General features: G+C 38.7%; 1 protein-coding gene across 1 annotated transcript in view; it reads left to right on the forward strand.

Annotated features, from left to right (window-relative positions):
• Positions 1–382: 382 nt before the first annotated feature.
• The window catches only part of LOC113108915 (transmembrane protein FAM155A-like), a 122980-nt gene continuing 106506 nt past the window's right edge, over positions 383–16856 (forward strand). The window contains exon 1 of the mRNA XM_026272335.1: positions 383–2296. Coding sequence (XP_026128120.1) covers positions 1658–2296 — 639 coding nt within the window. The 5' untranslated portion in view covers positions 383–1657. The remainder of the gene's footprint in view (positions 2297–16856) is intronic.

A 16856-nucleotide genomic window follows, 5' to 3' on the forward strand; every position in this document is an offset into this window, starting at 1 on the left:
TGCCCATACAAGTAAAACAAAAATAAAAACACATAAAAACACTTGACATTTCTGTGATATGTAAATCTATAATAAAGTGATAATGATAACCTTATGGTAACCATAGAAACAGTACACTTCTGGAACATTTTAGAATCATCCTTTTATAGAATGCTGACAAAACATTAATGCTTATCATGTATCACTTTATTTATTACACACTGATTTAGAATATTGGGGCATTAAGTTATAAAGGGGGCATGCTCCATAGTTTGAACTCTTTTGCTTTATAAATATTAATTTATGTTAAATAATATGAGTTAATATTCTACTATATTTGTTAACTATATTAATAATATAATTGCAATCAAATAAACATTTTATTTTGGTATCAGGAAGTTTTGTCTATGGGGTGCAATTTTTAAGGAAAGGACTATATACTTGGTAGGCTACTCCAAGGCAAGCAATAGAATCTAACAGTGTTTTGGTGAGTTAAAGTGTGTAAATGGGGAAAAGTACTTATTTACATGACAGCTTCTGCTCTTTCCTCACGTTCAGATCCCAAATACAGGCAGAAATGCGGAAATCCAAGCGCGAGGGGATTGTGCACTGTGTGCACACTTTGTTTGCTTTCAAATGCAGGATCAAACAGGGCCATGCCGCACAATGTTGGACTGTTAGGGGACAAATATACAGTATCTGTCTCTCTCTCAGTCTCTCTTTCTCTCCCTCTCTCTCATACACATATACTCTCTCCTCACGTTTCCGCGCTTGCTTTCCAACGTGCTGCTTTGACGCCCAGTTGTCTCTCCTGTGCCCGGCTCCTTACACACAGTTACACGCTGCATACTAATAAACTTCAGCCTGAACTGGATGAACGACACATGCAAATGTCGTTTCATCTCGTTTACGCAACATATTGTGGTGTCCTTTTCCTCCCGTCTTTGCGCATTTAAAGGACATTACGCACCGCCAAAACGCAGTTATTTAACGCCATCGCGTCTTTAAACGTCCACACTGCGTCTTTTATTCTGCTCGGCGCTTGTAAAACGGATTGCTTTTGACTGAAACGTGACTGGATGCTGAAGATGAGTGGACTATGAATCTGGACAAGAGGAAGGACAAGGGGGTGAACGGCTTTGAATTCTAAACACGTACTGGGAAATGTGCATTTATTATGGGTGATCTCTCATATTGACACGTCCAGTGAGTGTGTGAGTGCGTGTGCGCGCGCGCACGCGGATATCCATCTCCTGTAGTCTGTAGATCTGTGTTACTGCGCTAGGATGGAGATGACGCAAATGACCCAGCTCCCCAAAAAGTGTTTCAAGACGAACATGGCGGCAACTTAACACAGGACCCAAGATGATGATGATGAACAGCAGAGAAGATCGAAGGCAGTCCGCCCAGATAGGGAAAGAGCAGCTCGTTCAGCGTCTCGCCTTCCCTTGAGGAGATACGGGAACAGAGGAGGCATGTTGTCACACAGAAAGCGCTTTTTCTCCGGCGAGCCATGCCAATAACGGAGATATGACCGCGCGTGGCTTCATCTAGCCCAGAGAGTCGGATACAGCTGCCAGGAGCGCTGTTGAACGGGAAGAAAACATTTCAAATCAATGCATTTTGTGGCAGAGGAGCCGTCACGGTGGAGTCGGCCAGTGCTGCTCTTTCCTGAAATATGACCAGGGGTGCTTGGACGTGTCGGCAGCAAGATGAAGGCTTAAAAATCTGCTTCGCACCCCGAGAGGACGAAAAGCCATTATTTACCGATTCGGAAAGGGCCCAGAGATGGCGACTGTCCTTAGCCTCTCTTTTGTTTATCACCGTTTTGCTCTCTGATCATCTGTGGTTCTGCGCCGAGGCGAAACTGACGAGGACGCGAGACAAACGGCTGGAGCACACGGACCATATACTTTCATCCAGCCATCAGAGAGAGCAGAGTCTTATTTTTATAGGCAATTCTACCAAACCTCTGTGGAGACTTGAAACTTGTCATCCTGACAGCTTCTCCAAAAACTGCTTGACTTTTGACGAGGCGGAAGCCGTGTGCTCGGGCCTCTCCGAGTGGAACCTGAGCGATTTCTATCTTTCTTTTTGTAACTCCTACTCGCTTTTGGATTTGTTTCACGGGTTTACGAGTCCGGACAATTTGACATGTAGTCTGGACATGGCTGATGCGTCGGGATGCAGCCAGTGCGTCCAGGCTTACCAACGCTACGACCGACGAGCTCAGGAGAAATACCAAGAGTTTGAGCTTTTGGTTCAGAAATATGAAACGGATGTATATTCGATGCGGACGTGTATGGAAGAGTGCACGGTAGGCGTACGCTGCCTTTCCTATGGTGTTGGTTTGTTTGTTGACGGCTTCTAACAGAAGCTCGTCAGGTATGCTGTCACATTTCTTTCACGTTAAGCATATGAAAAAAAGCTCTTACATGTGTATGGTCCGCTGTTTTGTCATCTGCGCGCGAGAACGTGCGCGGATACACTGTGCGCGCGCACTTGTGGATTAACTGGAGGTGGATTTTTTTGGGCACCTTCAATGCACAAGTTTGGGGTAAATGGAAAGGAGCTTATTTGAACGTCCAGCAATATGTCTTTACCGTGGGGTGTGTTCAGATGATTCCTAAATATTATGCAAATCCACTAAAGCCTACCTATTCATGACACAAATGAGAATTGATGGGCAAGCTACACAAAAATGCAGCTCGAAGAAAAAATCTCAACTAAACTCAAAGATCCCAGTTTAGCTAGATGTTTCAGCATTTTTATAAATATGAAATATAAAAAAGTCAGATATTATTTGGTTAATTACTTTTTATTATATATATATATATATATATATATATATATATATATATATATATATATATATATATATATATATATATATATATATATATATTAAATAATCATTTTGTTATACTATATTGCTAGTTATTGTGAGTGTGCTCAAGTGACAGCACTAGCTGAAACAGGCAAATGTGGGAATACGTTGGTACAGTATCAAATGGTAGTTTCATGGTATCTTATATATAGTGACATCACTATATACAATGATAGCCTTATTCATTTGCTGTGAAGTGTCATGTAAATACAATGGTACTTAAAATAATAACATGGTAAATGTCCATGGTAGTGTAGTGGTTCTTTTTGGTACCTTGCAGTGTAAAGTTTTTTGTGTGCTGTTCTCTGCTAACTCAGAGTAGAATTGGGGGTTGGTTTTCGGCACCTTTCAGCTAGCAAGGCAAAAAGACCTGCTTAAAGCAGCAAACCATCTTAGGTTTGTTTAAGATGTTTTTATCCACAGGGACTCCTCTCAAAGATGGCAATTACCTCAGTGTGGAAGGATGAAGCTGAGGGCATGTCCTCTCATTTGAAACAGTCTGAGATTTATGGTCCTAGGTGTCCTGCGATCTAGGAGGAGATAGGAAAGCACAAAGATTGTGTGTGAGAGAGAGCGAGAGAGAGGTGGCGCAGTGCTTTATGGAATTTCAATAACGTTAATAGCGCAGCAGTGATTTTTCTGCGTAATCCCCGGAAGGCTATTCTGTTCCAGTCATTGTTCAGGTTTTTTTCTCTATTCCTCTTCAGTCATGGTGATGAATCATGTTGCTGTTGCACATGCATGAAATAGGACTGTTGCTTTTAGTCTGTACCTTAACAGAGCATTCGACTACTGAGCAGCTGCAGCTGCCACAGCACAGAACAGCATATGAAACATGCCATTCCCAAACAATAACATTTTTGAGTTCATATTTCCTGTGATGTGGGATGAGAAAACAAGGGCAAAATGTCCTGCCAAATGGACAGCAGGACACTTTGTAACGTACATTACCCACTACAGGGTTTCAGTGGGTGTGCAGCAGATTGTTGCCTCTATCTCTTTCATTTTTTTTGTTTGTTTGTTTTCTCTCTGTCTCTCTTGCTTCCTATATGCATTTGTTTATCTTCAGGTTTACATATGAGAGTGATTTGGTACCTGTCCATGGTGCTGAAACAAGCACAAAATACATACTGGTAGTAGTATTTCCGGAATAAGACACACTGAAAATGAAAACAAAAACAATCCGTATTTTTGCTCATTTTCTCCCCATCAACAGTCTTAATATTTCATTAAAGCTGTATTCACATCTAGGTGTTGCAAAGCTCTATAACATTTTATGTTATAGCAATGTATTTTTTAAAAAGTGAAGTGACATACAGCCAAGTGGTGACCCATACTCAGAATTAATAGTTTAGGATTAAAGAAACAGTATTATTCAGATTAATACAATTTGCTGTGTGATATTGTAAATTTAGTCATAGCTAAGTGTTTTATACACACTGAAAAATTTATATTTCATGAAACATTACTCATTCTCAGGCCATCCAAGATGTAGATGAGTTTGCTTCTACTTCATAACAGATTTGGAGAAATTTGGCATTACATACTTGCTCACCAGTGGATCCTCTACAGTGAATGGTTGCCGTCCGAATGAGAGTCCAAACAGCTGATAAGAACATCATGATAATCCACAAGTAATCCAAACAAATCCAGTCCAATCAACATATTGTAAAATGAAAAGCTGCTTGTTTGTAATAAATAATTTCACAATTAAGGAATTTTTAACTTGAAGCCAAAAATGAGTACATTTTCAGCAAATTTAAAATGTTGGGTATTAATTCTTTCCTTTAATAAATACTTATATTGTTTTGCATGTTTTATTTTTATTGATTTAAAGGTTTAATTTACTAATAAAAACTGACACATTAATATGGATTATGCTCTGTACATATCCTGCCATACATCAACTATGTACACTTCAGATGGTACACAAATCCAATGCATAATCCACATTAATCCATAGATTGTTTAGACACTTCCTAAAATTACTTTTCCATTTCCCATTCCAAAATCCAAAAGCCTGTAGACAACCTAAGGCAGAAAAGCAACTTTCTGGAAGAAATAAATTCATAATCCTCCATCTGTCTAAATGTGTGCGTATACATGCATGAGAGGGAGTTAAGGAAATACATGAAAACGAAGAGAAAGATTTGTTTTGTTACCTCTTCCCTAGTTTCAGCCTCAGGCTGCATGGGCCGCCCACAGTCCCTATACTGACCATCTGATGCATACTGCACACAAAACTGGCAAACTCTAATCTGATTGGCCAGCTTTAAACAACATCCTTTTTTTTCTGTCCACATGCAAAAAGTTGTGTTTACAAGGCAACTATGCACAAGTAGTTCATGTTATACTTTGTTTTCATTATGTTCTTAGACAGAAATCCTGATAACTGAGTTTATACAGGTTTACAGTCTATTATTAGAGTGCAATCTATTTTCAATAATTCTGACCTTAAACTGGAGGTATGAACAAAACAATCTGTGACTGGTCACTTTATGTGTCAACCATCCATGTTCTTGACCAGATACACTGCAGTGTGAATCAGATCTTATGCCTTTAGTCAAACATCTGGCTACCTAGACTGCCTCTTCCCAGGAGCACTTAGTGGAGAGATGCTTGTTCTCACAGGGCTTTTTTGCCAGATAGAATGACTCTGATTGACAGATGTTGACTGACAGCTGCTAGTGGATGTGAAGGGGGCCCAGGTGTCTTCCCTTGAACATGACCAGGTTTTTTGTCCATGGGTCAGTCTGGGTTTAGCCCCTAGAAGAGACTTGAATTCATTACCTTATAAAGCCTGGCATATGAAATAATAGTCTGATTTTTTTTTTTTTTTTTCACATTCCTTTTCTCGTTAGAAACAGTATACAATTACATATTTGTTTTGGCTGAGTATTATATTTGATAGAGCAGACTTTCCTGGCTAATATATGTAGTACGTAGTTTTGGCACTGTAGTTGCACGTGAAGCACAAGTCTTTTCTTTTTTGTCCTCCTCCTTTTCATCATCTAATCAGTGAGTGAAATGCAGACTAGAAAGTGTTGGAAGTATCACCTAGTCGTAATGAAATAAAAATCTGAATTTGGGGGAGTTGGCATCCTTTTAACACAATCTAAATTGCAAATCTGTTCTTATGTTCGTGTGACCTTTGCACAAGCACTGCTCTTTGTGTGTTGAATTGTGGAACGTCAGTTTAATGACCCCTGTGCTTCATGAAGTGAAATTATATTTCAGGGGAAAACAATCATGTCTCTCTTTGTCTCTTTTTTTCTCTTTTTAAAAACATCTTTGCCTCATCTTCTCCCTCTCCCTGTGTGTTTGCTCGCCTCCTCACCTTTGTGGCCTGCACATTGTTGCACACAAGTGGGGAGATAATGACATTTTTGGCGAGATGCTGCCCTCTTGACAGCACGACAGTGAGACTTTGTAAGGGCACTTTATTCACTGTCTAAGCCATGGTGACTGCAGAGGGAGCAGAATCCGGCCCTCTGCCTCCTCTTCCCCTGGGCATTAAATATGTATGGGACTAAAGAGCCATGGACCTGCCGGATCTCTGTTTGCAAGGAAAATTAATGAGATGGAAAGACAGCGATTTCCACCGTGCTGCCCCGTGTTCTCATCCGGGAACAGGCACTTTTGGCGCTGAATATCAGTGGTGATTAACATACAGAGGGCGGGTTCGCATCTTGTAGAGATCCATCATAGAAACATGAAGAGATCTTGAAGGTGAAGTGTGTCATTGCTGTGGTGCTTGCAGCACTGAATGGAATGGTGAAATTGTGATTGTTTTCAAGCTGGTTTTCTGAACACTATCCCTTCACCTACCACAATTATATAGTCCCACTTCAAATTGCAATTTTGCTTTGTGAGGCTGGTTGTGAAGATGAAATGAACATAGTATGGTTTTGATTGTGTCAGAGTTGTTTACATTTCAGGACAATCAAACTACTTACAGTTGACTCTATTTATTATAGTGGGATATTAAAAGTCACTGAAAAAAAGCAGTTACTGTAGATTTACTTTGAAGCCGTTTTCACTTAGAAATTGCTGTAGTAAATTCACAAATAATAGCAAAGAAGCGGCAAGTAACACCTGAAATTAAATGTGAAATACTGAAGCAGAAAGGTAGTAAAATTGTATTTTCTTGTGTATGTAAACAGTAGCAATTTTCTTTTTACCATTTATTTAAATTAAAACATATATTTCATTAACTGATATAATGTTAACGACAACCACCCTAAAACCCTTCATAACTGATAAAAAAAGAAGAAACATAATTATTGACTTGACATAAAAAAATAAAAAAAAAAAAAATAAGTCTTAAAGGAAATTCTGGAAATTTGGTATTGCTTAGTATAAAACAGGTAACATTTATCTACATATAAAGTTGAATCTTTACACATGAATAAGATTACCCAGAGCATGTGAGTTTTGCATTCGTGTGGTTATAGCCTTTTTCCTGCTAGATGCGAGATCAATTTTATGAAAACGTGATGAAACATACTGATGAATCATGATTCGGGTCCTTTTTCATTGCAAATACATGGAACACGTCTTCAGAATGTCTCTTTTTATGTTTCACAGAAGAACAAAAGCTCTGGAAGGAAATGAGGATGAGAAAAACAATTTTCTCTTTTGGATGAACTATTCCAAACATGAGCAATTCATCCACAATCCACATGAGAAATCTCCTCTCCACTGTACAGGCACATTCAAGCATTATTACTATTATGGAAATGTTTCTTAACCTCACCTACCCATACACCAACTCGCCCACCCACACTAGATGAACCCGAAGTAGAGAAAGAAACTGGCAAGTGTGACTGTTTACTCTCCTCAGGTAGAGAATAATCTTGCTGCAGGGATCGTTCACCTGCATCTAGGCATGGAAGCCTAGCACATGGCCATAAACAACAGTAACCAGACCTTTCATTTAGCCCTGCCACTGCCAGAGCAGCAGGTACCTCCTTAATCCTTTCCAACTAGAACGGTCTCCAAATCGTTGAAATCAATGCTTCCTGCTCGAGTCCTCTTTAACCTTTCCTGGAAGGGCAGATGGTGAAAGGAGGGTTTGCGGACGAGGCTTCTTTCGCTTAGAGGCTCATATGCCACTCCGTGTCCCTGGAGTTGGCTTATCGTCCTCAGCCCTGGGGCCTTTTTGACATGGCACAGAGGCTCAGCGGAAAGCCAGAGGACAAAGCCAAGGATCACGACCCTATTCTAGTGCCGTTGCACGGGCCAGAGATGCGCTCGTGGCCTGTAGGGCACTCGTGTGATCATTGTTTTCCAATGTCTGGAACACTTGTAAAACCACAAGCAATTACTGTCAGCTCTGTGCACACATGGGCGTATTTACCAATGTGAATTCCCATTTAGAGACGAGACAGATATGAAATGGAAGATAAATGAAGTTGGATGTGGGAAGTGTCTTTCTCTGTTGGAGCGAATGGTCATAAAGCGAAGGCATTCGTTCTTGTTTCATAATGAGGAGCTCAATGAGGAAACAAGTTCAAATGTGTGTGAACTGCGGAGATATTAAACCAGTGGTTCTCAACCTTTTTGACTCCAAGGCCCCTCATTGTCTGAGACAATAATCAAAGGCCTGAATCTAGACTGTGATTTTGGTACTTCTTGTGTAATGACAAAGCTGCTGGTGGTCAAACTTTATTTACACAAATATAATTATAATATTATATAGGATTGAAAGTGTTTAAATAATGAAATAAAATCATTATAGACAATTAATTAAATTCCAAAATCATTCCCTTAAAGAATAATGAACTTGTGTTTTTCAGCTGTGTATCATTTGTTATATTGAGAAGTTAAGAATAATAGTTTTTATTCACAGTTAGCAATTTATGTTCACTATAGAAATGACTTCTTAAGATTTTATTAGCTTCCATGACTTTTCCAGGTCTAGAAATCACAATTTTAAAATTCCATATCTAGGTTTTACAAGACAACAAGAAGCCTGGTTCTAAAATCATAATGATAGATTTAAGAGAATAAATTAAAGGGGTGGTTGATTGTGATTTCACTGAAGTTAGTTAGTGTGTAATATTGCTGTTTGAGCATAAACAATATCTGCAAAGTTACAACGAAGAAAGTTCAATGCAGACGAAGATACTGTCTTTTTAAAGTTATGGCAGTTTAATGCCTGCATACAACGAGTTACTTCCCAGATTGGTGACATCACAAACACTAAAATGTACATAAACACTACCCCCGGAAACAAGCAGCTAAGGGGGTTTGTGCTACTTTAGAGAAGAGGAAGAGTTGTTGCCGTACCCTCAAATCTACGGGTGTATGAAAAAATCTATTCATATACGAATCACAATTCTGTCTTCTAACAATTCTAATGGATTCACAAGTTTAAAAATCAATGTTCTAAAGCAGTGGTTCCTAATTCTGTTCCTCACATCCCCTGCTCTGCACACGCTCTGTTCTGTATCTCTCTCTCTCTCGTCAACTCGTCAATGAACTGTATTCCAGCTGTACACTCTGTGTATAGAGAGACAGATATTTTTCACATAGTTACAGGAAGTGTAAAAAAAATGTGCAATACCTGCTGGCCAACACTTTTTACTGTTACAAAAATGCTACCATTCTGAACATACCGTTCTGAAATGTCCTGTAAGAGCTGTGCTTGCACAGGTTCTGCTCGGCCCTCTTCACTAATATTCTCTGGGTCTCTTTGGCCTCAGATTGATAAGCGATATTGATAATGTCATTGTTTACAATACAACCAGAGCATATGCCACTAAGGTGAGAGGCGTGATGTTTCAGGACTGCACCAGGCAGTTTAGCCAATCACTACACACTGGGCCAGCTAACCAATATGAGCCTATTGCGTATTTCTGAGGGAGGGGCTTCATAAATCATCAGAGTGTTCATAGGAGAAGGGACAGAGCAGTGTAGAATAAAGGTAATTTGTGTGTAATATAATGCATTTTTAAGCCTAGAACAAAAGCAGTCAACCACCCTTTTAAAAAAGAAAAAGATGTCAGTTTACTTGTAGATTTATAGCTATTTTAGCTTTTTTACAAGCTGGTTTTGTCTTCTTTAATGATTTTAAGCAATTTTGCAGCTCCCTTTGAGGCTTCCTGTTTCAGAACTGCTGCATTAAGCACACTCTAACCTTACATTTGGGTTTATGGAAGAGTAAGCTGGCGTGTTTTTATTTATTTATTTTTTGTTGCTAAGCTAATGCTACAATAATCAAACTTAAAAATACTTAGTACGCAAAAATATTGGTTTATAAAAGCCTCACTCCAGGAAAACACTCACAACAGCTTGACTCACAACTGATTTCAGAGTTTGGTGTTAGCTAATAAACATAAAAATACATAGCACACTGAACGAAAATACGCACAATGGCTTAAATCAAAAATTGATTTCAGTTGAGTTTGGCAGTAACATGTTGCTAAGCTAATGTTACAATACTCAAAATTTATAAAAGCTGTACTCCATGTTAATACTTAAAACAGATTGACTCTCAATTAATTTAATAAAAGTTTGACATTAGCATGTTGCTAAGTTAATGTTGCAAGACTAATAACCATAAAAAATACATAGCAGACAAAACATTGGTTTATACGTCTCAAATACTCTGCAAAATACACATAAGAATCAAGTTTTATTTATATAGCACATTTAAAAACAGCAAGCAAAGTGCTGAACAAACAAAGACATAGAACACATGGCAACCCACAGATTCACAACATACACTCACAATAAATGACATTTGGAATGTTATCAAAACTGACTTGTGATAGTCAATCGTTATTTTTCAGGAAATTTGCATGCATTTATAGTGAGACATATTACATTTATAAATGCAAATATAATTTTTTATTTCATAATAACAAATTTATGTTTGAGCCAGTGAAAATGTTAGCAGGGCATTTGAAGAAATCTGAACTGCTGTCGTGCCAATTTGATAAATATTCATATATTTCAGCAGCACTCCTTTATTGTTTTCTAAACTGAAGGAAGTCACATGTATGAGCTGTGATTGGCTGGCCATGATGTAACACTGCAACAGAACACATCAATACAACACACAGAGGCACACACGTCTTGCCCCACACACATTAAAGCAAACAAGCAGTAATTGTGTATCTCTGGAGTGCTGTTTCCTGCAGGTCCAGGCCTGGCCCTTTCTTCCGGTCTAATTCAATTTGTGACCTCCTGATTCTTTCTGCTGTATTTGATGTTAAAGGAGGGGACCGTCTCTCTCTGTGCACTTACGTGCCTCATCCACTGCTAGAGCCGAAGTCTTGTGTTACACTCTCTCTAGGTGAGGGGATTTAGTCTCAGATATTCACTCTCTATACACACATACGAAAGGAATCTTTCATTCCCCATCTATCCTTTACTGTCCATCTCACTTCCTCTGCCGCAGATCTGTATGTCGGATTGGCTCAGTATTTCTATTACAAGCTGTGTCCACACAGGCCCAGACAGACTCCCTGAGCTCCCTCAGGACTGCCTCTAGAACATGGCAGTTAAGACAAGCCTTTCTTCCTTCTGTCTTCCCAAGTCTCTCTTCTTCTCCTGAGTGGAGGATGGCCACATGCTCTGCCAGAGATCTGTTTTACCGAACTAATCCTTCCTGCAGGCTACATTCTGTTAGAGGACATGTACAAAACCTCTGAAATCTAGAAATCTGCACTCTTAAATACCATACAGTTCATTCAGGTTGTGAATTACAATGTTAACGTTATTTATAAGCAATGCAGTCTTGTAAGGGAAACATCACTGTAGAGTTGTCAACCTGTCCTACAACCAATACGCTTGTATAGGTTGTTTCTCCAAATCCCTGAAATACGACCCATCAGAGTGTATACTACAATTGTGCCCCTATCGGCAAAAGGTCGTTTTCATATTAATGTTTTGTACTCTTTTATTTGCCCTCTGGTTTGTGTTTCGTGTAGCTCAGTAGATTATTGCGTTATACCTTGATATGTAATCATGCTATCATGAGTTCGATCCCAGGGAACAGATGTGCACGAAAATGTATATGCTCAATAAATCATAATTTAGCATGATTTCTGTGAGGGTTAGGTTTAGGGGTGGGGTTAGGTGTGGTCATTCGAACGAATAAGCCACCTACAGTAGTAAAATATGTAGGAAATACTGTGAGATCGGTGTAAAACGCCCACACATTGCATTTAAATAAACGTGTGTTTCGATTGGTAATGACGTTATACATCATTTCATGACGACAGACGCAACACAATACTGTCATTATTTTTAAGCCCGCTAGAGGGCGCTTAACTTTAAGACGTAAATATAGGTCGTAATAAATGCTTGCACAAACGACTTATATGGTCGTTTTTTGTTGGAGGACAGGCTCAGAATTGTAGGTATTATCACTTCTTTCTTTCTTTCTTTCTTTTTTTGAAAGAAGGAAATAAGTTGATCCATCTTATCAACCCAGTCCATCCTGTTTGATGACCATTAAAAATTAGCAATGAACTTTGACTAAAGCCATGTACTTTGACAAATTTCATCACAGATATTCAATTCAGAGTAGGTGTTTTACCAGTTCCCAACTGAAATGCTTTTAAAAACATGAAATGCAAAAACCCAATAATTTTTGATCGATCCCGCTTTAAAAGATGTGTCAGAGGTGTGAACTTTAGTGGCTAAAGTGTCTTTCTAGCATTTGGGGAGTCTTCTAATTGTCTCTGATGAATCTGTAATCGCAGGCACAAGACTGCAGGATGGTCCATAGGGACTGAGGTGGCTGTTTAGCTGGAGGTGCTGTGCTGTAGGTAATTAAGATGAGTATGTGCTGGTTATTATGAATTAGAATAAAACAGAGCAGCTCATTAAGACTCACTCCTGGGAGAACTATGAGCAAAAGGAACCGTATTTATTTATATGACCCTGACAGGAAGACTTCAGTCAGATCTGACTAACAGATGTCACGGCAGTCCTGTATTGAGCCGAGTCAACCAGAGACCTCAAACCCTCTTGAGGTCAGAGCCAATGATGAGGTCATCTTGCTTTCTCTCCCTCTTCACCGTTTCCTGTTGCATCTCTGAAGCTGATGTCTAATTTAATTAGTGTGTTGTTGGTTTTTGGTTTTGCAAACAGCAGAACGGAAGGAAACTCGATGTCACATGAAATGGCAGTGTTTATCCCACTCGAGAAATCACGTGAGAAGTCACAATGTGATTGTGTTTTCCCTGCACGTGTGGGGGATTACGGCTTCCAGGAAGAGCTGTGCTGACTTTATGAGAAGCTTATTGATGAAGTCTCCCATTTCTTCCCTTCTATGATATGATTTCTTATGATTGCTGAGCTTTGCCTTCAATCCGTTTGATGGACACAGCAGTGTCTTGCAACCAAACAATGTTTGTGCCATGCTTCATGACTTTGCATTTTAGGTAAAAAGAAATGATATGTCTCTTGATCTTTTTATGCCTAGACAAAAATAAATTGATAAATACAAAATAAGTTCATACTAATAAAGACTTCCTTTTCATTGGGGGAAAAAATGTGTTAAAACTGAACCGTGATAAAAACAGCTTGTTTCAGAACTTCTTGACAGCAGACAGATGCCAGAAGTTTATTTATGACAGCCTACTGGTGATGCAGAGTTGCAGCAGGTGCGATTCTTGCAGTTCAAGGATGTGGCAAGTTGATTTTTTTTTTTTAAATATATATATATATATAAACATATATGAATGCAAATTTATATTCTTGACTTATGCTTGACTGTAGATGACTGTCAGTGCATGAGGCCACACCTTCTTATGAATAATATATATGTTGAAATCTAGTGGTGCTTTTTCATGATATTTCTGAAACCTTTTCAATATTTCAATAGTCATGGCAATAACAGTGCTGAATATATTGCTTAAACCAATACTAACCCCTAACCTTAACCTTATGGTAGCAAATGTTGATAAATAAAAGATAACTGGTTTTCCATATTGAATCTGAACTGATTCCATGACGTCTCTGTTACTCCAATTTTGAAATTGTTGCCTTGGTTACCTGTGCATCTTAGAATTGAGTTCAAAATTCTTCTCTATGTTTTTAAATTTATAAATAATCTGGCACCAAGCTATCTATCTGATCAACTTTATCCATAAAATGCTACACGAAATCTAAGGTCTGCTGATCAAAGACTTCTCTCTGTTCCCAGATCACAGTTAAAGCATAGAGGGGAACCTTTGCGGTTGCTGGCCCTGAGCCATTTATTGTGAGTGTATGTTGTGAATCTGTGGGTTGCCATGTGTTCTATGTCTTTGTTTGTTCAGCACTTTGCTTGCTGTTTTTAAATGTGCTATATAAATAAAACAAACTTGATTCTTATGTGTATTTTGCAGAGTATTTGAGACGTATAAACCAATGTTTTGTCTGCTATGTATTTTTTATGGTTATTAGTCTTGCAACATTAACTTAGCAACATGCTAATGTCAAACTTTTATTAAATTAATTGAGAGTCAATCTGTTTTAAGTATTAACATGGAGTACAGCTTTTATAAATTTTGAGTATTGTAACATTAGCTTAGCAACATGTTACTGCCAAACTCAACTGAAATCAATTTTGATTTAAGCCATTGGGCGTATTTTCGTTCAGTGTGCTATGTATTTTTATGTTTATTAGCTAACACCAAACTCTGAAATCAGTTGTGAGTCAAGCTGTTGTGAGTGTTTTCCTGGAGTGAGGCTTTTATAAACCAATATTTTTGCGTACTAAGTATTTTTAAGTTTGATTATTGTAGCATTAGCTAAGCAACATGCTACTGGCAAAACCAATATTATGTGTGTTCTGTATAGTTGTTTATTAGAGTGTTGCAACAATAGCTTAGCAACATGCTAATATCGAACTTGGTTGAATTCAATTCTTAGTCAAGTATTTTCATAGAGTGAAGCTCATATAAACCAATGTTTGTTTGCTTCTAGAACGTTTTAAATGAATCACCTATGACATTACATTTCAGTTAGGATGCTTAGAAGACAGCTGCTTATGTAGGCTGTTCACTAGGTTTCGGAACGGAGCCACTGAGCCCTTTTTTCACACAATCATGCCTTTATGTGTCCCCGCACATAACGTTGTTTGGATTGAATATGAGCGCTGACTTCTGATGTACAGCAACTACTGCTGCCATTTTTGCATGCAATTACCCATAATGCAGGTTGCTGACTGGATCATAAGCCCACAGCTGCTGCTTTATACCGTTGTGTTGGCGTGCAGCATTTACATACATTCGCCTTTCTGCTTACATAAAATGGCCTCATTACTGTCTGTCTTCAGTGCCGGTTCTGTTCTGCTGTTGCCTCCTGTTGACATAACGAGTAATCATGTCATTTCCTGTTGACGACTCCTCGCACGTGTCATTGGGTGCCAGTCTTTTCTCTGCAGCTCTCCTCTCCCTGTCTGAGGCTGGAGACGGTGCTTTATCTTCCCAACATACTCTTCTCATTTGCGGCTGAATTCTGCCGCTGGGCGTGAGAGTGTGACCAGCCATTATGACTGTTTCAATACTAAATGCCTCTTTCTCCGAAGCCACTGCAGTGGGCTGGAGCGCACAGTTCCTGCCTTTATTGATGTCTACGCTGACGATGTGTAACGCGCACTAAATTTCTCACTGCCAAAAATGTCTCTTTCATTCAATCGCCCTTATCCTCCCTCTCCAGTCGTAATCTGCGGTTTGTTTGCATGGGTGCCTGAGTGTCGGATTATCTTCAATTATTTCTTCTTTGCGTAGAATATCATTTTGTTTCTAAAATGAATATCCACTCAAAAGAAATTCCATAATGTCGTTCCAAACCTGTATATAGTGGTTTGGTTTGTATGTGTATTTGAGTGAATGTTTTTGTTTCAGCTGTTTTTGGTGTGTGTGCTCTTGTAGTGCAAATCTATGATCAACAATGGCCATGAGGGAGCAGGATCTCAGTGGATCCGCAGTATCTACAGACTACTCCAGATAGCTGCTGTTGTGCTGTCATTAAAGACACTATCAGCTGTGGGGTGCAGGCGGGAATCAGGAGACGCCTTATGGAATACTGTTCCTAATGTAAACACAGCCTTTATTATCCCACAGATCACTATCACTGTCAGAGAAAATAGAGTCAGCCACAAGAAGACCGAAGGGAATGAAGGAAGAAATGGGAAAGCTCATTGATAGCAGATACCCAGCTAGCGGGGAACGTTCTCACAACTTTCACTAATGTTTTTTAAAAGTTATATAAATGTCAGGACGAAACATTCTTAAAGTAATGTGCGTGGGACATTGTTCTAAAAGTTTTAAGAACATTCCATACATTTTTCTTACAGCATGTTTTGTTTGTTTTCATAACCTTGAGGCAACGTTCTGAGATCAACATTCTCAGACTGTTCTAGTGATGTATTTTAAGAAATGTTTGTAACCTTTAAATCAACTGAAAACTTAAAATGTTAAAAATAAATGTTCATTCGCACTATATTTTGGGTGAAAAAAGGTTAGTCAAGGACTGTAAGAAATGTTTTTGCAACCTTTATATACAGTAATGTTATAACCATGACAAGAACACCGTAAATTTCAGCATTTTAATAATATTTTAAAAAATTCCCAAAATTTAAACTAAATGTGTTGCCTGTAGCTGCTAATAAGATGTCTGCATGGAATCGAATTGTTGGCACAAATTAATTAGTTTTGAGGTGAACCGTTAATTTCTACATTTTATTTTTTATTTTTGTCTCTGTCTGCAAATGTCTTCGTTTAATCAGAATATCCTTAAACTGTCAGTCGGCTGTGAGCTAGATATGGTGAGGAGATTTTCTAAAATCAAACCCTTCTTTCAGTAGTTTCACATTTTGTTGCACAGCCTCTCTATAAATCATCTGTCTAAATGTTATGCCCATGATGTTATGTGAGTGACAAATGTTTTGAGGGCTTTTAAAGTGTGAAATGGAGTGATATTTCCCCATCTGCTGTCTTTCACGTCACATTTCTGAAGTTGCTAGTGAAATGCCCATGAGCCA

This window comes from Carassius auratus, chromosome 9 (assembly GCF_003368295.1).
Source record: "Carassius auratus strain Wakin chromosome 9, ASM336829v1, whole genome shotgun sequence".
Lineage (NCBI taxonomy): Eukaryota > Metazoa > Chordata > Actinopteri > Cypriniformes > Cyprinidae > Carassius > Carassius auratus.